Source organism: Desmodus rotundus, chromosome 1 (assembly GCF_022682495.2).
Source record: "Desmodus rotundus isolate HL8 chromosome 1, HLdesRot8A.1, whole genome shotgun sequence".
In the NCBI taxonomy this organism is placed as follows: domain Eukaryota; kingdom Metazoa; phylum Chordata; class Mammalia; order Chiroptera; family Phyllostomidae; genus Desmodus; species Desmodus rotundus.
This window is the reverse complement of record NC_071387.1, coordinates 9387383-9409958: the sequence shown is the minus strand read 5'-3', so window position 1 is coordinate 9409958 and position 22576 is coordinate 9387383. Positions and strand designations below refer to the sequence as shown.

Here is a 22576-nt window from a genome sequence, read left to right as displayed (position 1 = left end):
TGAAAGGGATGCAGGAGGAACATCTAAGTTAAAAGAGAATTAGCCCTGGTTGGTGTGGCTCAATGGATTGAGTGCTGGCCTGCAAAGCAAAGGGCCGCCAGTTTGATTCCCAGTCAGGGCACATGCCTGGTTTGTGGGCCAGGTCCCTAGTTGGAGGCGCATGAGAGGCAACCACACGTTGATGTTTCTCTCCCTCTATTCTCCTTCCCTTCCCCTCTCTCTAAAAATAAAATCTTTTTAGAAGGAGAGAATTAAAAGCTATGTCGCTTCTTTATATGGCCAAGACTGAACTACAGCATCTAAGGATAAACATTTGGGCAATAAAACTTATTTTTTTTAAACTAGGAAACTCAGATGGTGGTTACTTCTGGTGGGAGGAAAAGAGTTTTGATGGGAAGGGTTTCTGGGGTGAGTCGTAAAGCTCTGTTTCTTGTCCTGGGCAGTGATGGTGTTAATCACTGAGTAAGAATTCATTAAGCCATTCACTTGATTAAGGCAGTTTTCTTGATCATTTTACAATAAAAAGATTTTAAAAAAATTTATATGATACCTATCTAGTGGGAAATATTGTAAAGATTGAATGTCAACATTTCTTTGTAAACAACATCATCATGATGAGAGAGAGTCCTTACTACCTTTTTCATTAAAGTGCACACACTGTCTTTACTTTGAAGAAGAAAACTTCATACCTACTCCACTGTTTCCTTGCAGGATAGAAGGTTAGAGAAAGTCCGGCTTTACATTAAAGAGTTACTTTTATATATTTAAAAACTGATATTGCTGATGAAGGGGACAGCTGTGCGTGAGGGGGGATAGAAGGTATGTGGGAAGTCTCTGTACCTTCTACTTGAGTTTTGCTGTGAGCCTAATGCTGCTCTAAAGTACAAAGTTTCTTAAAACAACCCCACCTAATATCAAGTGCTTCCCGCATACCAGGCCCCTTGCTGTATTATCTCAGTTAACTTTCACAAGTCTGTGAGGCAGATCACATTTGTTCTCACCCTTTTACAGATGAGGAAGCTGAAGCACTGAGGGGGGTTAACCAACTTGCTCAAAATTATAGAAATGGAAAAGTAGAACCCAGGTCTATCTGACTCCTGTCGGCAGGTTCTGTATTTGGTCAATTTCTCGGTGTGCAGTATCTACTTATGGAATTAAACTGAGTTACTGAATAGTAAAGATCAGGAAATGGATATTAAGATTACCCAAGCCACTATCTGGAACACCACTTCTTGGTGCTAGAGATAAAAAGAGGCAATGAGTTCCCTTCAGCCCAGCAGCCATGAGACCCTTTTCTGGGACAGAATGGTCTCCCCAGCAATAGGGCTTGAGTCCAAGCTGGCAAAATGCTTTCTGCATCAAGATTAAATGTGTTTGGGAAACCGGAGAGATGAAAGAAACAGCTACATGCTGCTGACAGCAGGGAGCGCAGCAAAATGTTTTCTGTACCCTAGGAATGCAAAGTTACCACCCTGACATACTGAATTATCAACTCCAGACTAAAGTGAGATGTCAGAGTTCATGTTTCCTCACTAGATGCTGGAAACCATCACCAACGAGAATCAGCAGCAGCCTGGGACCAGTGGGGAGAAAACACGAGTTCTAGAGGCAGACACGATCCCGGCTCCATCTCTTACCAGCACCCACCCCATCTGGGGGGTTCCCTTTATCCTTTTCCTTGGCTACCTTCTTCTGCACAACACTTATCACCACCTGGCCCATTATACATTGACTTTCATCTCTGTTTCTTTTTTGTATCTGCCTAGAATATAAGAGATTTGAGGGCCAGAACTTGATTTCGTTCACTGCTGCATCTCCAAGCACCTAGAAACATGTCTGGCATAGGAGGGTCTTGGCAAATGCTTGTTCAAAGTTGCTGATTTAAACTATTTCAACCCTCTCTGCTTTAAGTTCCTTATCTGTCAAACTGGGGATAATACATGCACACTTCACCAAGAAAATACAAATAAAGGACAAGAAGTAAGGGTTTAGTAGGTATTGGGGCATTTTCCCTTCCATACTTCTTCTGCATAATACTCTTCAACTAAGGATAAAACTATTTAACTCAGGTTAAAACTTCCCTTTCATAGAATAGATAAGGACCATTTAAACTGGCCACTGACTTGCTCAGGACACCCTCGGAACTTACAGACCATTTTTAATGTTATGGGATGAGAATAAAAATGTGTCATGGGTAGGAATGTGGGCAAAGAAAGCCTTAAGCAAATGGCTTATGAATAATGCCAGTAAGCTGTGACTTATGAGAACAGGGTGAGTGGAGATCTGCCAGATCACATCACTACAGGGACCAAGAAACCAAACGTCAATAATCTTGGGTTAAAAGCTTCCCCCCAATCTTGCCACACCTCCATGGAATGTGACTGCTGGTGAACCGGGCATTCATTGGATAAAAGGGAAGCTGCCTCCCAGAGAACACTTTACATCTGCCATCTCACTGAATTTTAAAAATAATTCCATGAGAGTGGCATTTTTAACCCCATATAACAAACGAAAGCCTGTGGTTCAGAGAGGAAGTGATTCCCCAGGTTTCACATTTCTTAAGAAGCAACTCTCCTGGAGTCTCAATTTTCATCAGCCTGTCCTGAATGGGTAACTACCATGCATTTGGCGTACGTCTCTAACACCCGAATACTCCATCCCACATTTCACAAGCTTCCCCCTCCACTCCAATGCCCCCCAGGAAGTGAATACATTAAGATAAGAAATTAGACACATACTAGATAGTAATTACTACCTAATAAAACTTCAGCCAATTCACTGAAATATGGAGTAGTCAATCAACTTCTGTGGATTTCTAACACTCCTGTTAGCTCCAGGCTAAGCCCCAAAAGTTTTAAATACCTTGCTCTTGTTTCATTATAAAACAGCAACCAGCCAGGCATATGTCAAGGGAGCCCTGTGAAAGTATCACTTAAGCAGAGATCTTCTTTCCTAGTTTACAATTGAGGAGCTAAGGTTCAGAAAGGTATAGTAACTTGCCTAGAGTCCCACAGTTGAGGAGAGACAGAGTCCGGGTTAACAGCAGGTTTAACAATAAATCAGGGGACTTTTAATTTCACCATGCTGTTCATTATTTACCTGGGGATGTGTGTGTGTCAGGAAATAGCCTTAATATCTGGGATCTGGTCCTGAGCCTGTCTGATCCTAGAGCCACCCTTTACTCTTCTGCTCTATTCTGTATAGAAAGGAGACTGTGTTCCTGGGCTCCCAGACCAGCTAGCTTCCTGCTTGGTTTGGCAAATTCGAGGAGGCCCTGGTGAGAGATTTGGAGGGGGAGGATGGGAGGAAGAAGCTGAGTATGGCTCCTCTTTCTTTGCTTGTGTGGGTTGCCCAGCATGGTTGGCCGCCTCCTTGACTCATTCACCCGCGGCTGAGACCCACAGGCTCCAGCTTCAGTTAGCGGCCCCATCCCAGGAAACCACCCTGCTGGTGCTCATCTCTGGGTCACCTCCCTGGCCTCTTTTGAGACTCAGCTCCTCTATCAGTTGAATAACCATTTCCTTGAATTATTTTCTCTCTTGTGAACAACTGAAGTGGTTTCTGTTGTCCTTGTTAGATCCTAATGGATACACTGATCAACTTGTTGGACCAAGGGGACCAAGGGGCAGCCTGTGGTCCTGAGTTGAGAAAGCGAAGTGACGGCTGTCTCAAGACCACCTGTTGGCTACAAACCTCTGTCTGGCCAGACAAGAAATGCTTTGGGAAAAAAGCACACTTTTCTTTTTCTGAGGTTCATAGCTATGCAACTGGGGTAAAATGAACCCAATTGGTATCCTAATTCCACGGCCTTAGGGCAAGAAAAATTCATCATACTCATTAGCTACAGCAGCATTTCCCAAACTGTGGTGAGGACTAGGAGATGCATGGAATGTTAATAGGTATTCTGGGGAGAAACGGCTTTTGAAAAATGCTGGGTTAAAGCAAGTTAACCAGATTTCTTTACAGCAGGGCTTCAGTAATGTGCATTTAAATATCTAAAAAAAAAAGTTAGAGCATGCAATATGCAACAATCCCAAATTTTATGTGATCAGAAAACATGTCAACATTTTATGGATCTAATACTGCAAGGAACACTGTTCTAGAAGTGCTGGTTTATGGTTAGTGCTAATACCCTTTTGTGGCCTTCTAGGTCTTTCCTGGACTGGATGGAGCCGACCCCTTCTCCACTTCATTCTTGGATACCCTCCTTTTTCCTGTCTGTGTTCCAGCTACTGATTGCTCACAGTGCCTCACCATGCCATGCCATTTCAATGCCCCTTGCTTTTGAACAGGCTACTTTCTGCTCCTGCTCCCCGGGAAATGCTACTTTTCCCATCAGGCACCATCCCAGACACACCCTTCCTTGGAAGCTTTCCCTCAGCCCTGAGGCGGAAGTGACTCCTCCTGCCTTTGGATGTCAACTGCCTGCACAGTATTCCCCTGCAGCAGTTACCGCACACAGTGCAGCCCTCTGCTGCTCTCTGCCTCCGCCTCGCACTGTCCTCAAGAGCAGTGACCGCGTCTTACTCGTCAGTGTGCACGAGCCAGTGCTCAAAGCATGGTGGTCACCGGGTCCGGTTTGTGGGAACACAGTACCCTGGGATTTTAAGTTATTTGTATCATTTTCTACTACCGAAGCTTGATTATAATTGACTTAAAATTAACGTTAAATCAAATAAAAGCGCCATTGTTATGATGATCTCTAATAAATTAACCTTATGTCGAATATCGCTGTTTTCATTATGATGACAATAATTGAGTTTTTAAAAAATCTTAAAATCAATTGAAAAACAATTACCATCAAGAACAGCAGCAAGACTAACACTGCGATGAGAAAGTTCGCCACTAGGTGTCAGCCCAGGAAAAGAGGAGGGAGCTGCGATGGCAAGTGTTTTACTTTTTCATCTAATCATCACCATAAATATCAAAACCTTAAACACAGTATTAAGCAATTAAAATTATCTACTCGAGGAATGTTTTTTAAAAGATATCTAAAATGTTGACATTTCCCCTTTGCAAAATAGTTTATAAATGGTGTTAGTTTAACCTGCATTTTTCAAGACAAGAAACATTCGTGTAGATGAGGGACATTGACTCCTAAAAGGAAACCAGCTCAGTTTTCTTCTGAAATGCCCTGAAACTGTATGTAACACGGACCATATGGCAATCACCACTGGGGGGAGCGGTCAGAGGAAGGAGCATGGCTGCTAGAATCAGGCAGATAGAGGGTTCGAGTCCTGGCTCTGTCACTCCTTAAAAAGTGCCATAACCATCCCTTGCCTCAGTTTCTCACCAGTAAAATGGGGCTACACCACTCTCTCCATATGGGCATTATAAAAATCAAATAATGGAATGTATGTAAACAGTCTAGCTTATAATCTAATGCTTCATATTATTTTCTTTCCTTTTGAGTCTTATTGATTTATTTACCAAAACTGTGTTTCAGCTCGCAAACAACTAAAGACATTATAACTAAGGACTATTATACTTCAGTTACACAGATAACTATGGAACACCTTTCATGTATCAGGCTCTGTGCCCGGAATACATGAGTAATCATAACACTCCACCCCCTTCGGGAGCAGCCTTCCATTTCTCTGTGAGGACAGTGTAAGACTGAATGTGATGTATATTTCTGAGGATGTATTCACACCCCATAAAAAATCACTGTGGACGCATGTCCAATGGGGGCAGGGGGAAGGAAATTTACAGTTTTATCCTCTAATCATCATAAATCCCATAATATCCTCCACAGAACAAACGCACCATCACTCCACCTTATGTTCCTGAGCCTCGACTGTGTGCTGGGGTAGAAGAATGAGGCAAATCCTGTTCTTGAGCTCATAGTCTGGCTCTGTGCGTGACGTCATACATCACTGTTTTAGGCTCTCAATCGTTAAATGTTATCACCGCTTGAAAATGGATCAGGAAGGTTTCCTTTTCAGAGTTTCATTGAAAAAGTAAAAGACCTAAAGTGACATTATCTGACTTAAAACACCGTAACAGCAACCGCTTCTCTTTGCCACAGCTACCACAAAGATACAGCATTTAAAATGTCCACAACAAAATCAGCTTACTCCATTAATATACTTGCCTCTTGTATTTTCTGAACTAGAACTGAGTATTTGCTGCACATGACGACTTCACAGTCAGATCCTCACTGCCTCTGGTTGGCTTCCACGCGGCTGCCATGGTGCCTTTGTCTGATATTTACACACCTGCGGGTGGCGATTGTGTCGGATTCTTCTCATGCTCTAAGATGAAGCTGTGGATGCCTTTTCAAAAATTAACCACCTATACAGCGCAACACTGAAACGTGACCACTGGTCTTACTGATGCACAGCACGGGAAAACAAGTATCATTCATTTGTTCATCCAGTCATGCAACACACTTTAATGAGCACCTACTAATCTCTGACCGCATGAGGGAGACCAAGGAGTACAAGACATAGTCCCGTCCTATGGGAACAAAGTGAGAAGGCAACCAGATTATTAAATGAGATCAAGAATTCCTCGAATTTGAAGCCTAGAATTTCTTCTGGATGGTCTAAGATACACTGATTGTGTTTTGCTTTTCAAGCATTTTAGAACACATGAGAATTTAATTTTCATCATATCTAGTGATGCTCTTTGAATCGTCCAGTGAAGCTGGATCATGGTGTTTAAGCAGATTCGTTGCCAGTTCCCATTTCTCACTTAAGGACCTACTTTTTACTTGGGCAGTCTATTTCTAAAACTATGGTGCTCAGTTCAGCCATCATACACTGTGTGGCTCCAAGGTGCCAGGGCTCCTGCCTGTGTTCCCAGGCACCCAGACTGTGTTCCCGAGCAACATCAGCATCTCTGGGAGGTGGAAAAGTGGAGATCTGGTGCCAATATCGAACAATGGTCATCTTATCCCAATAGGCAAAAAATGTTCTGATGAAATAGAAAAAAAGATTCTCAATGATATTTTCTCTTATGCATTTTAAAAACGGACTCTAATGCATTTCTTAATTTTAAACCCTTGGTACCTACCTCTATAGCCTGTAAGTGCTGATGAGCAATAACATGAATGAATACATATCAAATATTGAAGGGAATAATTAAATATGTGATTTCTCACGAATCCTTTATGCATCATTTGAGATAGAAGCCAAACTTTCACAGTTACTTCAGAAGGTAGGAATAAACAGGCCAGAACCTCACTGTTTTCTGAACAGCTTCAGGGCGTCAGACACTTGTTGAACAAGCAGGGCCACCACCATGCTGGATGTGGCAGTCATATTCTCCTCCTCTTCCTCCTGGCCTTTCTGGTCATCCAGCAATGGTTACTGTCATTTAGTTGATATCTACTATCAACAAAAACATTGTGCTGAGTTTTACATACATTATTGTTACTTTCCTCAATAGTCCTACAAGACTGACATTATTTCTGTGTTAGAAATGAAAAAACTGAGGCTCAGAGCAGTTAAGCGCCTTCCCAGGTCATCTGCTGGCAGATGTCAGAGCCAGAATTACAACCCGGGTGAATCCAAAGACCAAACTCTTTCCATCCCACTTGGTGGCCTCTTTAGTTATTCAGAGCCACAGAGCTATGGGTCCCCCAGATCCTGGTGGTGGGAGCACCTTATCCCCCGCTTCATCCCCAGGACACGATGTTGACTTTAGATGAACACTGAAATGAAAACATGGTGGCTGGTAAGTGGGTTACCGGCCCCTCTCTGGTCCACTGCGGACTGCTGCTGTCGATGCACCTGCTTAGCTCAGGCCTTTGGGGTGGGCTACAATTCCCTGTCTGCTTGCCTAAAATAAACTGGAAAATAAGAAAATCTTTTACAAACTTTTCCTACAGAACATTCACAGATACATATCCACACTTCATAAGCACACCACTCTCCACTTAAAAACAGCCTGGGCTCTGCGTGAAAACAATTTGGTAATTCTTCAAAGAGTTAAACATAAAATTACCACATGGCCCAGCAATTCCACTCCTAGATATATACCCGAAAGAACTGACGAGATTGGGCACATTCAGGGTGGTATGGCCGTAGACTATCCGAAAGAATTGAAAACAGAAACCCAACAGATACTTGTACAGGGATGCCCACGGGAGCATTATTCACAATGGTCAAAAGGTGGAAACAGCCCATGTCCAACAACAGATGAACTTATAAGCAAAATGTGGTATATGCATACCGTAGAGTATTATTCAGCCTTAAAAATGGATGGAGTTCTGGTACATGCTACAATGTGGATGAACCCTGAAAACATGTGAAGTGAAATAAGCCAGACACAAAAGGATAAACATGGTATAATTCCATGTATAGGAAACATCTAAAATAGGCAAAATCATAGAGATGGAAAGTAGAGTAGAGGTTACCAAGGTCTGAGAAAAGAGGGAATGGGGAGTTATTGCTTCATAGATACAGAGGTTCTGTGGTACAACATTGTGAATGTAATTAATGCCACTGAATAACATATTTAACAATGGTGAAAGTGGAAAATTTTATATTATGTATATATCTTTCACCACATTTTTTTTTTATTGTTATTCAATTACAGTTGTATGCCTTTTCTCCCCATCCCTCCACCCCACCCCAGGTGAACCCACCTCCCTCCCCCCGCTCGGTTTTGTCCATGTGTCCTTTATAGTAGTTCCTGTAATCCCCTCTACCCACTGTCCCCGCCCCCACCCCCCACCCCCGCCCTGGCTATTGTTAGATTGTTCTTAACTTCAATGTCTCTGGTTATATTTTGTTTGCTTTTTTCTTCTATTGCTTATGTCACCACAATTTTTTTAAAAAGCATGGGCTCTGGGAAGGATGTGGGTCCGAGGACCCACTCTGCCCTCGCCAGCCTGTGTGGAGAATCTCAGTGCAGCGCCGAGGCACCCCAGCCCCTTCCAGGCTTCACCTGAGCTCCCTTTCCCCTGGTTTCCTCACTTCCTGATCTCTCGTCTTGCTGTGCTGCACCTATTGTTTTAAGATTTCTCAAACCTTATTTTTAGCACCGGATAGAGGCACAAATTAGTAGTATCTCATATATGCTCTGGGTATCCTTTGCTTGCCTAAGTGGAGGGCAGACAGCGGGCCCCACGACGGGTTCTTAATTCTTTCCATGTTGAGCTGCTCCGAGGCCAAGTCAAAGAGAATTTGCTTCCTTACCACGTTGTGACAAGCTGGCACCCACAGTCAGGCTCCTGCACGCAGACTTGTATTTCTCCATGCAGAAGACTTCAAAATATAGCATTCCCAAGCTTTATTCATAAAGATGACTTAATTAGGTGTATTATTAATTAGAATACCAAAAAATTGGAAACAATCTAAATGCCTAACATGAGAAAGTAGTTACAGGAATTCTACCTGCAGCTCTGTAAAAATACATATGATATAATATTAAATGGAGCAGAAACAAACTTTTAACTTAGATTTGATAGCAACTATATAAACTCTTTGCATAATGAAAAATAATTAAAGAGAACATACAAAAGGTAGTTGAGGTACTTTTGTTAGTACAGTGGGACTATGGTGATTTTAAATTTTTTAGTTTCTAAATATTTTTCTATTGACTATTACACTAAAAACACACATAAATACCTCTTTAAAAAAAAAATCATGAGATCAATGGTGTTACTCAACCAGGAGACAGATACACATGGTGTTTTTCTGACCTGCTCCAACATAGCCTTGTCCATTCATGCTTGAAAGCCAGGCTATCAATCTGCTTTTATCTTAACTTCTCTGTCTTCAGGGGGTTTTAGGTGGATAAATATGACTCAGCAGAATCATGTGCAAAATCAGGGGATGTAAGGTAGATGATGCCAGCGTACCCATAGCTGCATGTGGAAGTCGGGCCTCCTGGGATGAATTGAGCAAGCAGGACTGGGGGAGCTGGCTGCTGCCCGCTCAGCCTCCTTCACAAACGCCGTCACTGTGTGTTGATTGCCCATAGCCCGTATTCACTCCCAGCGGGCAGGGGCTGTGCTCCATTCATCCTGGGATGCCCAGCCGACAGGCTGGCCCAGAGGGAGCCACACAAGCTTGTTGACTAAACACTCTCAGAGTTCCATCTACACTGGCCTTCCCACAGACACTGGCACAGAACAGGGTGCATCTTAAAGCCATCAGTCTGCTTTCTGCTCTAACGTTTACCGAGGGCCTGCAGCGGACAGACATGGGAACAGGCACCTTCACACACACTGAGGACAGCTCCACGTAACATGAGCTATGAAATAAGAAACTCCAAACAGAAATAGGGATGAAATTAGAAGACGTAAGTCTATTTTGAAAAGTTTCTTTAAAACTAAGGCTACTGTATTATGATATGTCTTTCAAAGAGAGGGCAGTGGGCCAGTCATATATCATCAAGATTTCATGATGATATAATTTTAAACAAAGGAGAAGTAAAAGATTCTTTTTAAAATTCATTTGTTCTTCATAGGCAGGAGAAAGAGAAACTATCAAGGCAAATTCAAGAACCACACTGCTGTACACATCCTCCAAAAGTTGCCATCTTCTACCAAGCTGAGAAAGGATCCTTGGCCTAGCAATTAAAGTCATTTGTATTTTATCCCCTTCTTGCCAAAAAGGACCCCAGCCCTAACTAGTTAATCCTTAACACACACTGCTACTCCCAGAGTTGCCTGGCAACTGCTAGGAGGCGTGTCAGAGAGCAAGAAAGGCCTAAATAAATGAGCTGCAGCCTGGGCAGCCGCTTGACATGGATAAAGGGGTTTTTTTCCAAATGGAGCTGCCTGGCTGCTTGTGGTTCTGTCATTTAAGTGGAGATGAACAAGTTGGCTTGGCTGATATTGTTAAATATCTTGGGCTTTGCACCTTATATTCTCCAGGTGACTGAAAAATGGGTCACGTGCCCTGTGATTTGCAGACACTTGCCTCTGCCAGGCGGCAGCAACCTAAAGCCTACAGAGAGACAGGATGCAATGTGTACACACTGAACAGAGACCGAGGGCCAGCCCCTACCTCACAAACTTCCCCGTCCCTTTATCTTTTTCACCTATCCTTCCATCTACTGTTCCCAAATATACTCATTGACGCCTACACTATGCCATGACCCATGCCTGGCGCAGCAACCCAGAGAGAAAAGAGTTATAAAAGCAGAACATGTGGAAACCAGAACAAAGCCAGGCGAGAGGGTGTGGTGGAAGGAACCTGGGTTTGGGGTCAGGCTGACGTGAGTCTGTCTCCTGGCTCTCCCACTTACTAGGAAGTCACCTGCAATCTGAGCCTCTATCATCCATCTGTAAAATGGACATTTAGGGGCCGTGGTGGGGAATCACTGAGATCACAGGTGAAGCAACGGAGAGGTGAACTGAGCTCCAACCTTGGGGGAGGCTGCTGAGCAGGTAGGAGAGGTGGCCGTTGCTGGACACCCTTCCCGTCTCACTTTCTGTCCCTCAGGAGAGCCCTTTGAAATCATCCCCCTGACTCTGAAGGGAGACAACACCCTGGGACAAGTACAGGGTCCCCAGCAGAAGGCATTGATGGAGGGAGCAGTCAGCTCCTGGCATATGGCTGGGCCTCAGCAAAGGGGCCGTCTTCTTCTCTTCCAAGCAGGGGAGAGAAAACGAGGCTCGAGACTCCCGATCAGCTGCATTTTGAATTTTTCTTTCCAGTAGGAAATAAAGAAAAAAAGGCCAAGGAGTTAAAGCTGTCAAGTGAGCTCTGGGGGGCGGAGTAGGAGTTGCCCACCCATCTCTGCCTCTCCAGCTGGGGCTCGCCCCTGTTCACAGAGCTGTTGGGCCCTGATGGGTTCAGGAGAACTGGATCCCATGCTGCCCCAGGAGCAGTGTGGAAAGGGGCACCGTCAGGTCTGTCGTGTTTCATAAAACCAAACCTCTGTGACGCGGCAGTGACCTGAGTCTGATAACTGCGCCTACGGGCCCAGGGTGGGAAGCCACACACCATGCCAGGTGTGGCACCAAACAGAGCCCTCCGCCTTGGACTGTTCGCCCACCACTGGCTGCTGCTCAGACCCTGCCCGGCAATCTGCCTCAGAGGCGCTCCGTCTGGCCACCACCTACTTCTGCCACCATCTTTCTCCCTCACCATATATATCAAAGGCCTTCAACGTACTCGATCCTTTGACCCAATCAAATCACGTCAGGGGTTCTGCCTAAGGAAATAATGCGGGGCATGCATGAAGACCCGGCTAAAGATGTTCACCACAGTGTGCTCTGAAATGACGAAAGGTGACTGGCAAGTCAAAGGGGCAGTGCTGGGATGATGTGGTGGGCCTCGGCGCTGGTTTCAGGGCACAGGAACTTGGTACAAGTCTCTGCGAGTTGGGCCCAGGCTGCCCTTTGAAGAGCCCCAGAGGCAATTCTGATCCACAGCTAAGGTTGTGAGCCATTGCGGTCACCTGATGGGATATGTGCGGCCATTACAAATGATGTTTGAGGACAATTTTTGTGTGATATAAATAAATGCTTGAAACATACTAAAGGCAAAACCAAATAACCAGGGACTGGACTGCTTTGCCAGTAATTTCTCAACTGCCTGAAAGTAAAAAATCCCAAAACAAAAACCAAATGAAACAACCCCCACACCCCCCAAAATCCTAGAACCTGGGTAGAAACTTGCTAACATGTTATCATAGCTCCAAATGGTAGGATTATGGGTGTTTTCTCATTTCAAGTCCTCTTCTTACCAAGAGCAGATGTTTTTATAGTCAGGGAAACAACGAAAAGACAAGTGGCCTGCGGAGGCTGCCCTATCCCCTCAGCACTGGGCTGCCTGCCGCCCTGGAGGCTCATCCAAGTCACCATCCTCACCCCACCCCCATGTGGTCAGTGCCCCCGTGCTTCACCCCTTCTTGGGCTCTCATGTGCTTTGCGGTCATTATTTTAATTAACTCCCCAAACAATTTTGTATGGGAAGTGTTACACCCCATTTTATGGGTGGGGAGAGTTGGCCAGCATTAAATCTATGGTGTAAAAACCATCTATGCAACGTGGTGACGATGCGTGCTCAGAAAATTTTAGGCCCTCTGGCTTCCCTCTTGGCCTCATAGAAAAAAAGCCATTGTACAGATGAAATTGGACTGAAAGCATGACAAATCTGCCATATTTAGGTGATTCTAAGATGCAAATTTCTTCACATTGTAACATCTCTGAAATCTGGATGTGTCTTGCAGTTGATGGCACCTTCAATTACGATTAGCAGCATGCTTTTCTCTTAATAGTACATGGAATAATGGAACACCTTATGTTTGAATAGCAGCTTACACTCAGTGAAATGTACCATGTCTACAACCAAACCCATCATCCTATCCTCAAAGTGCTACTTTCAATGGCTATATAATATTCTATCACAAGTATTTACTTAACCAGTTGCCTATCATGGACACTTAGCCTGTTTCATGTTATGACCATTATAACACTGCTACTGGGGACACCTTTGCATTAAGCTTTATCTTTTTTACTTTGGGCATCATCATCCTCTTCCAGGTCCAAATCTTGAGAAACATTTTGACATTTCTTGACCTTTGTCTCCATATTTTATCTATTACTATATTCATCTAGTCATTTCTTCTTCATTGTACCTTTTCCTGGTGTAACCACCAGAGGGCTCTCTTCTGAGATTAGCCAAGAGTCCCCTGTCTCTACTTACAGCTCCGCTTTCTATCCATCACTATATTACTGTCCAAACACGACTTCAGTCACACAACATCTGTGCTAAAAATCTTACACTCCCTACAGGGTGAAGTGCACACTTCCTGTCTAGCACCTAAGGCTCTGTCAAACTTGGCTCCAAGCTCTTCTGCAGTCCCATCTCCCCACCCGAACCCCTGACTCCAGACAAAGAGGCCAAGAGGGGTTCTGCCTCCAAGCCTTTGCTCACTGAGTTCACACCTACTATAGGAAGGGATTCTGTCTTTCTTTTTCCCAAACCTTACCCATCAAACCCAGGTCAAGTTTCACTTTTCCTATGTTTTATAATGCATCTGATACTTATAGCCACCTGGAGATATAGAATATAGGACTTCTTTACTTCCTGTTCTTTAAAAAAAATTTTTTTATTCCTTACCGGAGGAAAAATTTTTATTGCTTTTAGAGAGAGGTAGAGTGAGAGAAACATCGATGTAAGAAACATCAATTGGTTGCCTCCCATACATGCCCCAAATGGGGATCGAGCCCGCAACCTCAGTATGAGCTCTGACCAGGAATCAAACTCGCATCCTTTTCCTCTACAGGGCAATGCTCCAACCAACCAAGCCACCTGGCCAGGGCTTATTCTTTATTCTTGCTCAAGGTCATACAACTAAGAAGTACAGAGACAGGCTTTAAACTTCAGGGGTTCCATCCTCAAATTCAATGCCTTTCAAAGCCAAGCGCAAATACAACCACAAACTCTAGAGAAGCAACTTGTGTCCCAATCACATATCCAGCAATAAGTAGCAAGATTCAACAGCCTGTGAATTGTAGGCATGTACATGACAACCATGAGATCACTGTAAGAGTGGAGATATTTCACATCTTTCAGTTCTCAGCAGCCCAAGGAAAGGACTGAGCCAGCTGTCTCATTCTCATTTTAGAGATGGGAAGACAAGAGTATTTTCCTTGATTTTCACCAGCTCTCAAAGCTACACCAACTTGACTGGTCTGACTGAGTCCAAGTCAGGACAAAGAATCAGAGCCATGTCACTTGGTGACAAGCAACACATGGGGAACTTGCTATGAATTGAAGGGAGTATTTCTTAGAAAGCAAAAAGAGTACATCCCTTCTCTTCTGTGACCATGACATTGCTGGAAGCTAGCGCGGCCTAGAAAGTCAGGTCTAAGTGCTGGGTGGAAGATGAGGAACAGGGAGGATAGTGGCATTCGGTTGCTGCTCCCTCAGTAGCTGCTTCACAGAGAATACACCTTGGCTGAAGAAAAACCATGCTGTCTGCTATTACTCTGTGTTTCCCTTAGACATGTGATGCTGTCATAGCAATAGAAAACAAACTTACCCTACAGCGGTGCGACACCCCCTACCCCCACCCCCCCAACTAGGCTGTCTGTGGCTGCCGTCACTCTCACCTGCTCAGAGTGGAGGGAGCTCTGTGCTCCTGAAAGGAAAGGCTGTCAGCAAGGTTCCCTCCAGTGTTTTCTCCTACAGAGTGATCGAGGCCCCCGGGCCAATTTCTCCATTCTCCTTGGCCAAGAGTAGGCTGACTAGAGGGGTATCAGATGCAAACTTCTTATGGAAGCTGGGAGAGCTGGCACTTTCATTGGTTCTGGGGTTGACCTGATATCTTCATCTCCTAACAGTAACTAATGACCTCGCAGCACAGGGAGAGGATAAGAATGAGGCAATGGGGGCTCAGAAAGGTTGAGGGGCCATGGAGGCGGATAACATTATTTCCCAGTCCTCAGCATACTTTACAGTCATTCGCACCAAGGCTGCTCTGGGAGACTCTAAGCAGTGAATCCCCAGGATGCTTTACTGTCTCAAGTGTGGGGACGAAGTCCCATATAGGAAAAGGGCAGTGAGGCCACATGGGAAATCATGAGCTTCGAGACCAACTGGCTCCTCCCCTGTCTAGCAAGTCAGCTCTCTTCTCTGAGCCTCAGTTCCTGCATTTGTAAAATGGTGGTGATTATCACTACCTCAGTCTTCCTGTGACACCTCAGTGAGGGCAGGTGTGCGTTAAGGGCCACACACTGTATTAACATACAGTCTGTGCAACTGTCTGGGGAGGGGAGGGGTTTTAACATTCACCGGAGCAGTTAGTGCTTTACACATGGCCGGCCTGGGGAGGACACTCCCCCAGGTACCATCAATAATACACGTGATCTCTTCTAGGTGACTTCAACAAGGAGGTGAGTTGTGGTTTTCTTGAGGTCTCTGAGATAACATTTCTTAGCCCTGACCAAACACAGGTTAATAACAAGCCAAAAAGTTACTCACTGGCTCAATCTTCAGAGCGTTTCGGTAGCTGCCAAAGAAAGCGGCCTGGGCCTTGAGGAAGGCTCTGGCCACACCATCGCCAGTGGTGGTGGAGACCTTCTTCAGCCGGCTCTTCAGTGAAGAAATCTGGTGACCGAGAGAAAGGAGACACAGGTTGAGGGCAGGGTGGACGGAGAATGGCTGTCTAAGAGCTCTAGAAAATCCTTGGCCAGGGGATTCATTTGATACCTTGGCTGCTGGGAGAGCAAAAATGCATTCAGCATTAGGGCAGATTTTTGACATTTAAATGAATGTTGCTTCTATTAGAGCACATTTAATAAACACACAAACAAAACCCCTTTCTAAGCAGTTACTATGTGCCAAGTAAGCTTTACATAAAATTTTTAATTTAATTCTTTCAACAATCCTGCAAGGAAGAAATTGGTGTTCCCATCTTACAAGGGCGAAACAGTCTCAGAGAGGTTAGATCACGTGCCTAGGAACAAACCTAAGAAGTGGCCAAGTTGGAACATGAATGGAAGCGTTGTCATTGTTCCCAAAACTACACAAAGATTTTTAGTTCCAATTCCATTTCCTCTTCAAATTACTTACAAATATTAGAAATAAATGATTTATTTATAATACTTAACATATTATAATATAATAAATTAATAAGTGTTATTACATAGCTCACACCTTTTACTCTAAAGATATAGTAGCAGCTTATAGAGAAGCACTCACAGGTTCAAAGAAAATAGATAAGAAAACCATGGCAATGGGAAAAGTAGCCAGGAATAGATTTAGTACATAAAGATAAGCCAGAGGTCTTATAGAGTGGCTGGAAATGAATTTTTGACTTAACAATCTCTTAGTGGTCAAAGCAAAAAGGGATTCATAAGAAGTTGTGCAATCCCTCGTGTCCATGTATTACAAGCAATCCAGTTACCCAATTGAACACAGATTTTCCTCAAAGTGAGAACTAAGTGAGATTCCTCCTGTGAGTCCACAGTGTAGGAATGACTACGACACGATGGCCCTTGCCCTCCACATCGGGTTTGTTTCTCATATGGCCTTCATTCATCGCAGGACTCCATACTACGCAACGTCTGGGCACTCCACGCATACCCTGTTCCATGGGAAAGGTGCCCCTGGCACTGTGCCATGTGGTGGCCTCAAGCCATTCATTGACTCAACAAAAACGAATTTCTGTGGTAGGTGTTGAGAATACAATGGTGGACAAACCAGATATAAGCTCTGCCCTCACTGAGCTTCACTCCCATGAGGGAAACACCAGGACTGTGATGAGCCTGTGACAGAGCTCACCAAGGAGCTCAAGGAAGGCTTCCTGGGGGGCAGCAGGCTTGAAATGAGACCGGGAGGACGAGCTGAAGGAGCTGCCTCGGCCAAGAGGAACAGAGCACCAAGCATGAGAAATAGCATTCTCAAAGACCCTGTGGTGAGGAAGCGTTCGGAGAACAGAAAGGGCTATGGCTTCAGTGGAGAGAGTGAGGGGGACATGGCTTAACATGAGGTGAGAGCAGGGGTCGGAGGAGCCTGTGAGTATACCATGGAACTTTTTTCTTCATTGGTGAGAAATGTAAAGCTAAGACTGTTTTTAAGAACACAGGTGACATATCAAGGGTACAATTCAGGAATCAGGGGTTTGGATAAAGGACTACCTAATGGCTTGACATTATTTAAGGATAAAATTTAAGAATAGAAATAGAAAAATAGAAAATTAGATTCAGGTGGCCCATGACTCATCTATCAATTTTTAATATGAATGACGGATGATCACTTTTGGGGGCACAGGTTCCACAGCTTTCCTTGGAATCCTAAAGGTGCCTGAGAACCAAACCAAAAAAACATTAAGAATCACTGAGCTGGAATGGACTGCACATACCTTTAGAAATGCTCCATGAACATTACTTATTACTAAGCTTCTGATAGAGATTTTAATAGCTTATTAAAATAGACATATCTTACATACCATAAAATTCATTTATGGTATGTAAATTCATTTAAAGTGTATAGTCCAGTGGTTTTCAGTGACAAGGTTGTACAATTGTTACTGTCATCTAGTTCCAGAACATGTTCATCATCCCCTCCCCCACCAAAACCTCATCTTATTGGTAGTCACATCTTATTCCCCCACAAACCTCCTCTGCTCCTCCTCCCTCAACCCAGTCCTAGGGAGCCATTGATAAACTTCCTGTCTCTATGGCTTTGCTCACTCTGGAGTTACATAAGATGTATGTAATCTTTTGTGACCGGCTTCTTTCACTAAGCATAATGCTTATTATGAACCAGGTTCATTCACGCTGTAGCACTTATCAATACTTCATTCTTTCAGCTGAATAAATACTTCATAGCTGAATAATATTCCACTCTAAAAATACAGTGTTTATTTATTTATTCATCAGTTGATGGGCATCTGGGTTGTTTTTATTTGGGCGATTATAAATAATGCTGCCCTATCTATTCACGTGTAAGCCGAAGGACACATGGAACAGTACTTAGTACACAGGAGGCCCTCAATTAGTGTCTACTGAGCACAGGGGGAAATCCTGAGTTGCTGCTGAGGGGGTGCGCTGCACGTTTGGGCAGTCAGCTGAGTGTAGACAGGACGGACATCCTCCTCTGGTACATCAGAAGCGACAGGAACATGCACGGAGAGGGTGGCCGCCCCATCTCTGGTTGGCGGCAGGCTAAGGAAAACACTTCTCCTCTGGAAGCAGTTTGGATTCTGTCTCAACACCTGAGTGTAAATACCTGGTTTATTGGGACCTCCCCTACTCTGGGACACATGAGCTCTTGCACCCCAGCGGTGGGCACCCATAAGGAGCAACGAGGGCATTGGCACCCGGGAAGACTCTGTCATGGACTTGCAACTTGAAATAGAGATGTAAAAAAAGACACATGCTTTATTAAGGTGTTAAAAATATTGCCCACTCCCCACCATCCAAATAATAAAAACCCTACCCCTCCCGGGGACTTGGGTGACATTTCCAGCCTTTGAAATTGTGCAAGCCACTGTCGCTCTTCTTCTGGCTCTTCAAAGGCCTTGGGCCACCTGCGCCTCAGATTATTCCTCACTTAACCTTCCCTGGCCTTTCCTGTTCATTCGGGAGGTGTTTAATTACCTTGGATTCACAAGCTGCACTTCAGGTGAGCCTCTCCTAATGGCCTCATTACCATTTTACACAAAGGGGTAGTTGCTGATGGTAACTGAGCAAATATGAGCGTGCCTTCCCACCCTCCCAGCTGGTCTGAAACCAGCCAAGGGGTCCTGAGCTTTTGGTGCCCCTGTGACTACTTAGGCCAAGACTTCTGAAGCTCTCCCCTCACTCTGCATCGCGGAGAAGCTTTTGTCAGCACTTCAAACTTGGAAACTTCAAGTAGATGCACATCTGATAACTGGTGGTAGCGTTTTGTCCTTTAAATAAAACCAAGGGAAGAAAAATCTAAGGCTTAAATAACCCAAAGTCATACATCTAAAGCTGAACTTTCTCTGAGTACTCCTGGGGGTCCTGATCAGATAATTAACATCAGGGTTCATCAGGCTTAAGTTGGGAGTGACGGAAATGCTGATGAGGATGGCTTCCTCCTTCAATCAGGTATCCTCAGAGGAAGGCAGAAAACAATGGGAAGGGAGTACAGAATTGAATTCATTAGCCTCTCCCATTGGGTTACTGTGGCATCCCCTAACCACTCTCCGAGGCCAGATCCGGATTCTGGATGCCATACATCTCTCCCTTTCCATAACCATTCTCACGTTTCATCAACACCACCCTAAATATGTCCTGAACCCACCTTGTCCTCTCAGAGCACATGACCTTGGACCTCTGCTGTTCACCTCCATCCATCCTCTCAGGCCCAGACTGGTGGGGTGGTTTCCTAGATTGGCTCTCTGTCTCCAGTTTCCCCTCAATGCCATCCCAGAGCTGTCCTAGTCATCTCTGGAAAACGTGAATCTGATCACTTCAATCTCTTCCTCAAAATCCTTCGGTGCCCTCAGCCTGGGCCACCGGCACCTTCGGAAAAGCATCCCAACTCCTCAGAGCAGTCTTCGTGGCTTTCCTCAGTTGGCCTCACTTTCTGCAGCCCCACTTAAAGTTTTACTAGACTGGTACTGAATTTCTATCTAGAAGAACATATGACTCTCCAGCCCATACACATGCCAACAACTCAGATGGAGCTGTCCCTTGTCCCTTTCTCTCCTGCTTGTGAACATCTCTTCCCCCTTTGAAAGACCATCCATGTGTCTGTCAATGGGACTGATTAAGTATATTATATCACATCCTCACAATGAACTACTGCATAGCTAAAAAGAATGTGGCAGTACTGTGTAAACTGACATGAAAAGATGTCCACAAAATATTGCCAAATGGGGGGAAAACATGCAACCTGCAGAGCAATATATACAGCATAAAGCATTTAAAAAGTTATATATGCACATATATGTAGTATAAATCTAAAATGCCAGGTATTAAGCTTTAACCATGTGGACATGCTTTCTATTCTATGGACTTTTGATTGTTTTGATTATCCTTTATAAAAAAGCATATGTTACTTTTATAATAAAGAATTTAAATGAGGTATTTTTCTTTAATAGCCAAATTAAACATTGCCTTGGGTTAAGGGAAAGAGGGAAGCCAGATGTCCCCTCATCTGTGAAGCCTTCCCTAACCCCTAAGACAGGGTTAATGACACCCTGCCTGGCCCCCGTGGGACTGTACAGGTGACTCTCTGGTGAGCTGCAGTATCTACCATCTTTCCTGCCAGACTCTGAGTTCCCAGAAGGTCCAACAGTGCTTCACCCAGTGTAGTCACTCAGCAGTTCTGAATGAAGGAACAGATGAGCAAGTGTTTTGACATCTTGCAAGGAATTTCCAGTGGCTGAGCCTCTCTGCTTGGAGGCAAGTCTAGCATCACATTCGACCATTAGAAGAAAGTGGTCTCGGTTGGGAAGGGCTGGGGGAGAAATTGACACTCATTCTTTCCCCTTCTGCAGGAGGCAACCAAAACTGAAAGGAAAATGAACCTGTGGGTGCTGAATGAGTTAAAGTGGACAGCTGTCTAGTGGACAGTCTTCCACAGCATGGCACATGCAACATGTCTGGTCATAAATGCAGTGTTCCCCACTGCCACTCCACCCCGCACCTGCTCCTTTGTCACCTGGTCACTGTAGGCTCCACCTTGCAGGTCTCCTGGCTTCACCTGTTCCTCTATTCCCCTGCATTCCACATGCAGGAGAGCATAGAGCTTGAATCACATAAGCCAAAGTCTAAGAGTAGAAACCTGGTTCTGTTCTTTCCTAGACTTTCTAAGCTTCAATTTGCTCTGTTATAAAATGAGGTATTTGCAACAAACATGCACTGTGAGGACTGAAATATAATGGATGTAAAATGGAAAACTGATGTAGTGGACTGCCTAACTTTTTATTGTTAGTTCAGGTTCCATCTTTTACCTGCACTACTGCAGCAGTCTTTCAACTGGTGGCCCTTCTTCCTGGTCTAATCCATCCTTTGCATTGAACTATCTCCCTAAAACACAACAGGCTGAATCTTATCACTCCCTCTAAAATCTGCAGCAGTCCCACACTGCTAACATAAAGTCCACCCTCCTTGGCACAATGTCCAAGCACTTCTGTGGGCTTGGCTCAAGCTCCATTTCCAACGTTGTCTTCCCTTCAATTTCAGGATGCAAAACCATTCCTAAGCCTGAGATATTCTCTATCAAAAACCCTTCTATTAAAAAAAGCCTCTGACTTTCTGTGATACTCTCTGTCACAACAAAGAGCTCTTTCTCAGGGCACATTAGCCTGTGCCTTTGGTGGATGTCTACAGGCCCCCCACTAAAGATGTGCTGGGGGCAGAGCTGCATAGGACAGGGCCAGCTCCTGATGGCTTGCAGTGAAGCTCCCCCACAGACCAGCCCCAAGTTAACTTACTACTATTTCAAAAGGGGCTCTCATGTTGTTTATATCGCCATCCTATTATTTAGCCTTTTATGCAACCAGAAGTTTACATAGCTTCTTCCCCACTAGAATTAAAATAACCCTTGCAATTCATATTGGCACTTAACGAACACAGAATTATTTATCACTTGGTTGCAACTTGCAGTGGAGGAGAGAGGGGTGAATACGGATGGTATACTGTTCACCTATCCACTTCTAGGGCTCTCCTATCCATCTTTTACCATCAGTGTTGGCACCCTAAGATCATTTAGCAGCTTCCCTATTGCTCTGAAGATAAAGACCAAAGTCCCAGCCTGGCCCACTAGGCTCTGCATGATTTGGCCACAGCCTCATTCAGATGCGAGGTTCCTGTACCCCTCTCCATGTCTTTAGCCATGCCCTCTGGGCTCCAGTCACACCCCAAGGCCTTTGGATAGGCTGGCTCCTCTGCTTGCAGGCTCTTACCACCTCACCCCCTGGAATTCAGCACTGTCCAAGACGACTGTCTGCAAATAATCTATCACACATATTGTCCTATGTGGCAGCTGCAACTGAGCACTTGAAATGTGGCTAGTGTGACTGAGGAACTGAAATTTTTATTTTATTTCATTTTAATCAATTTAAATAGCCACACATAGACAGTGGTTTCTATGTGGAACAATGCAGGGTCCTAGATCAAGTATGACACATCCTTCAGATCTCAGCTCAAATATCACTTCCTCAGTCTGACCCCCTCAGTCCA

At 44.5% G+C, this 22576-nt stretch overlaps 1 protein-coding gene across 5 annotated transcripts in view; it reads right to left on the bottom strand.

The window, feature by feature from the left end:
• Window positions 1-22576, bottom strand: part of DENND1A (DENN domain containing 1A) — a 492157-nt gene that overhangs the window by 134613 nt on the left and 334968 nt on the right. For all 5 annotated transcript variants that reach the window (XM_053920814.2, XM_053920818.2, XM_053920816.2 and 2 more), the window contains one exon: window positions 15897-16022. In XM_053920814.2, the coding sequence (XP_053776789.1) occupies window positions 15897-16022 (126 nt within the window). The remainder of the gene's footprint in view (window positions 1-15896; window positions 16023-22576) is intronic.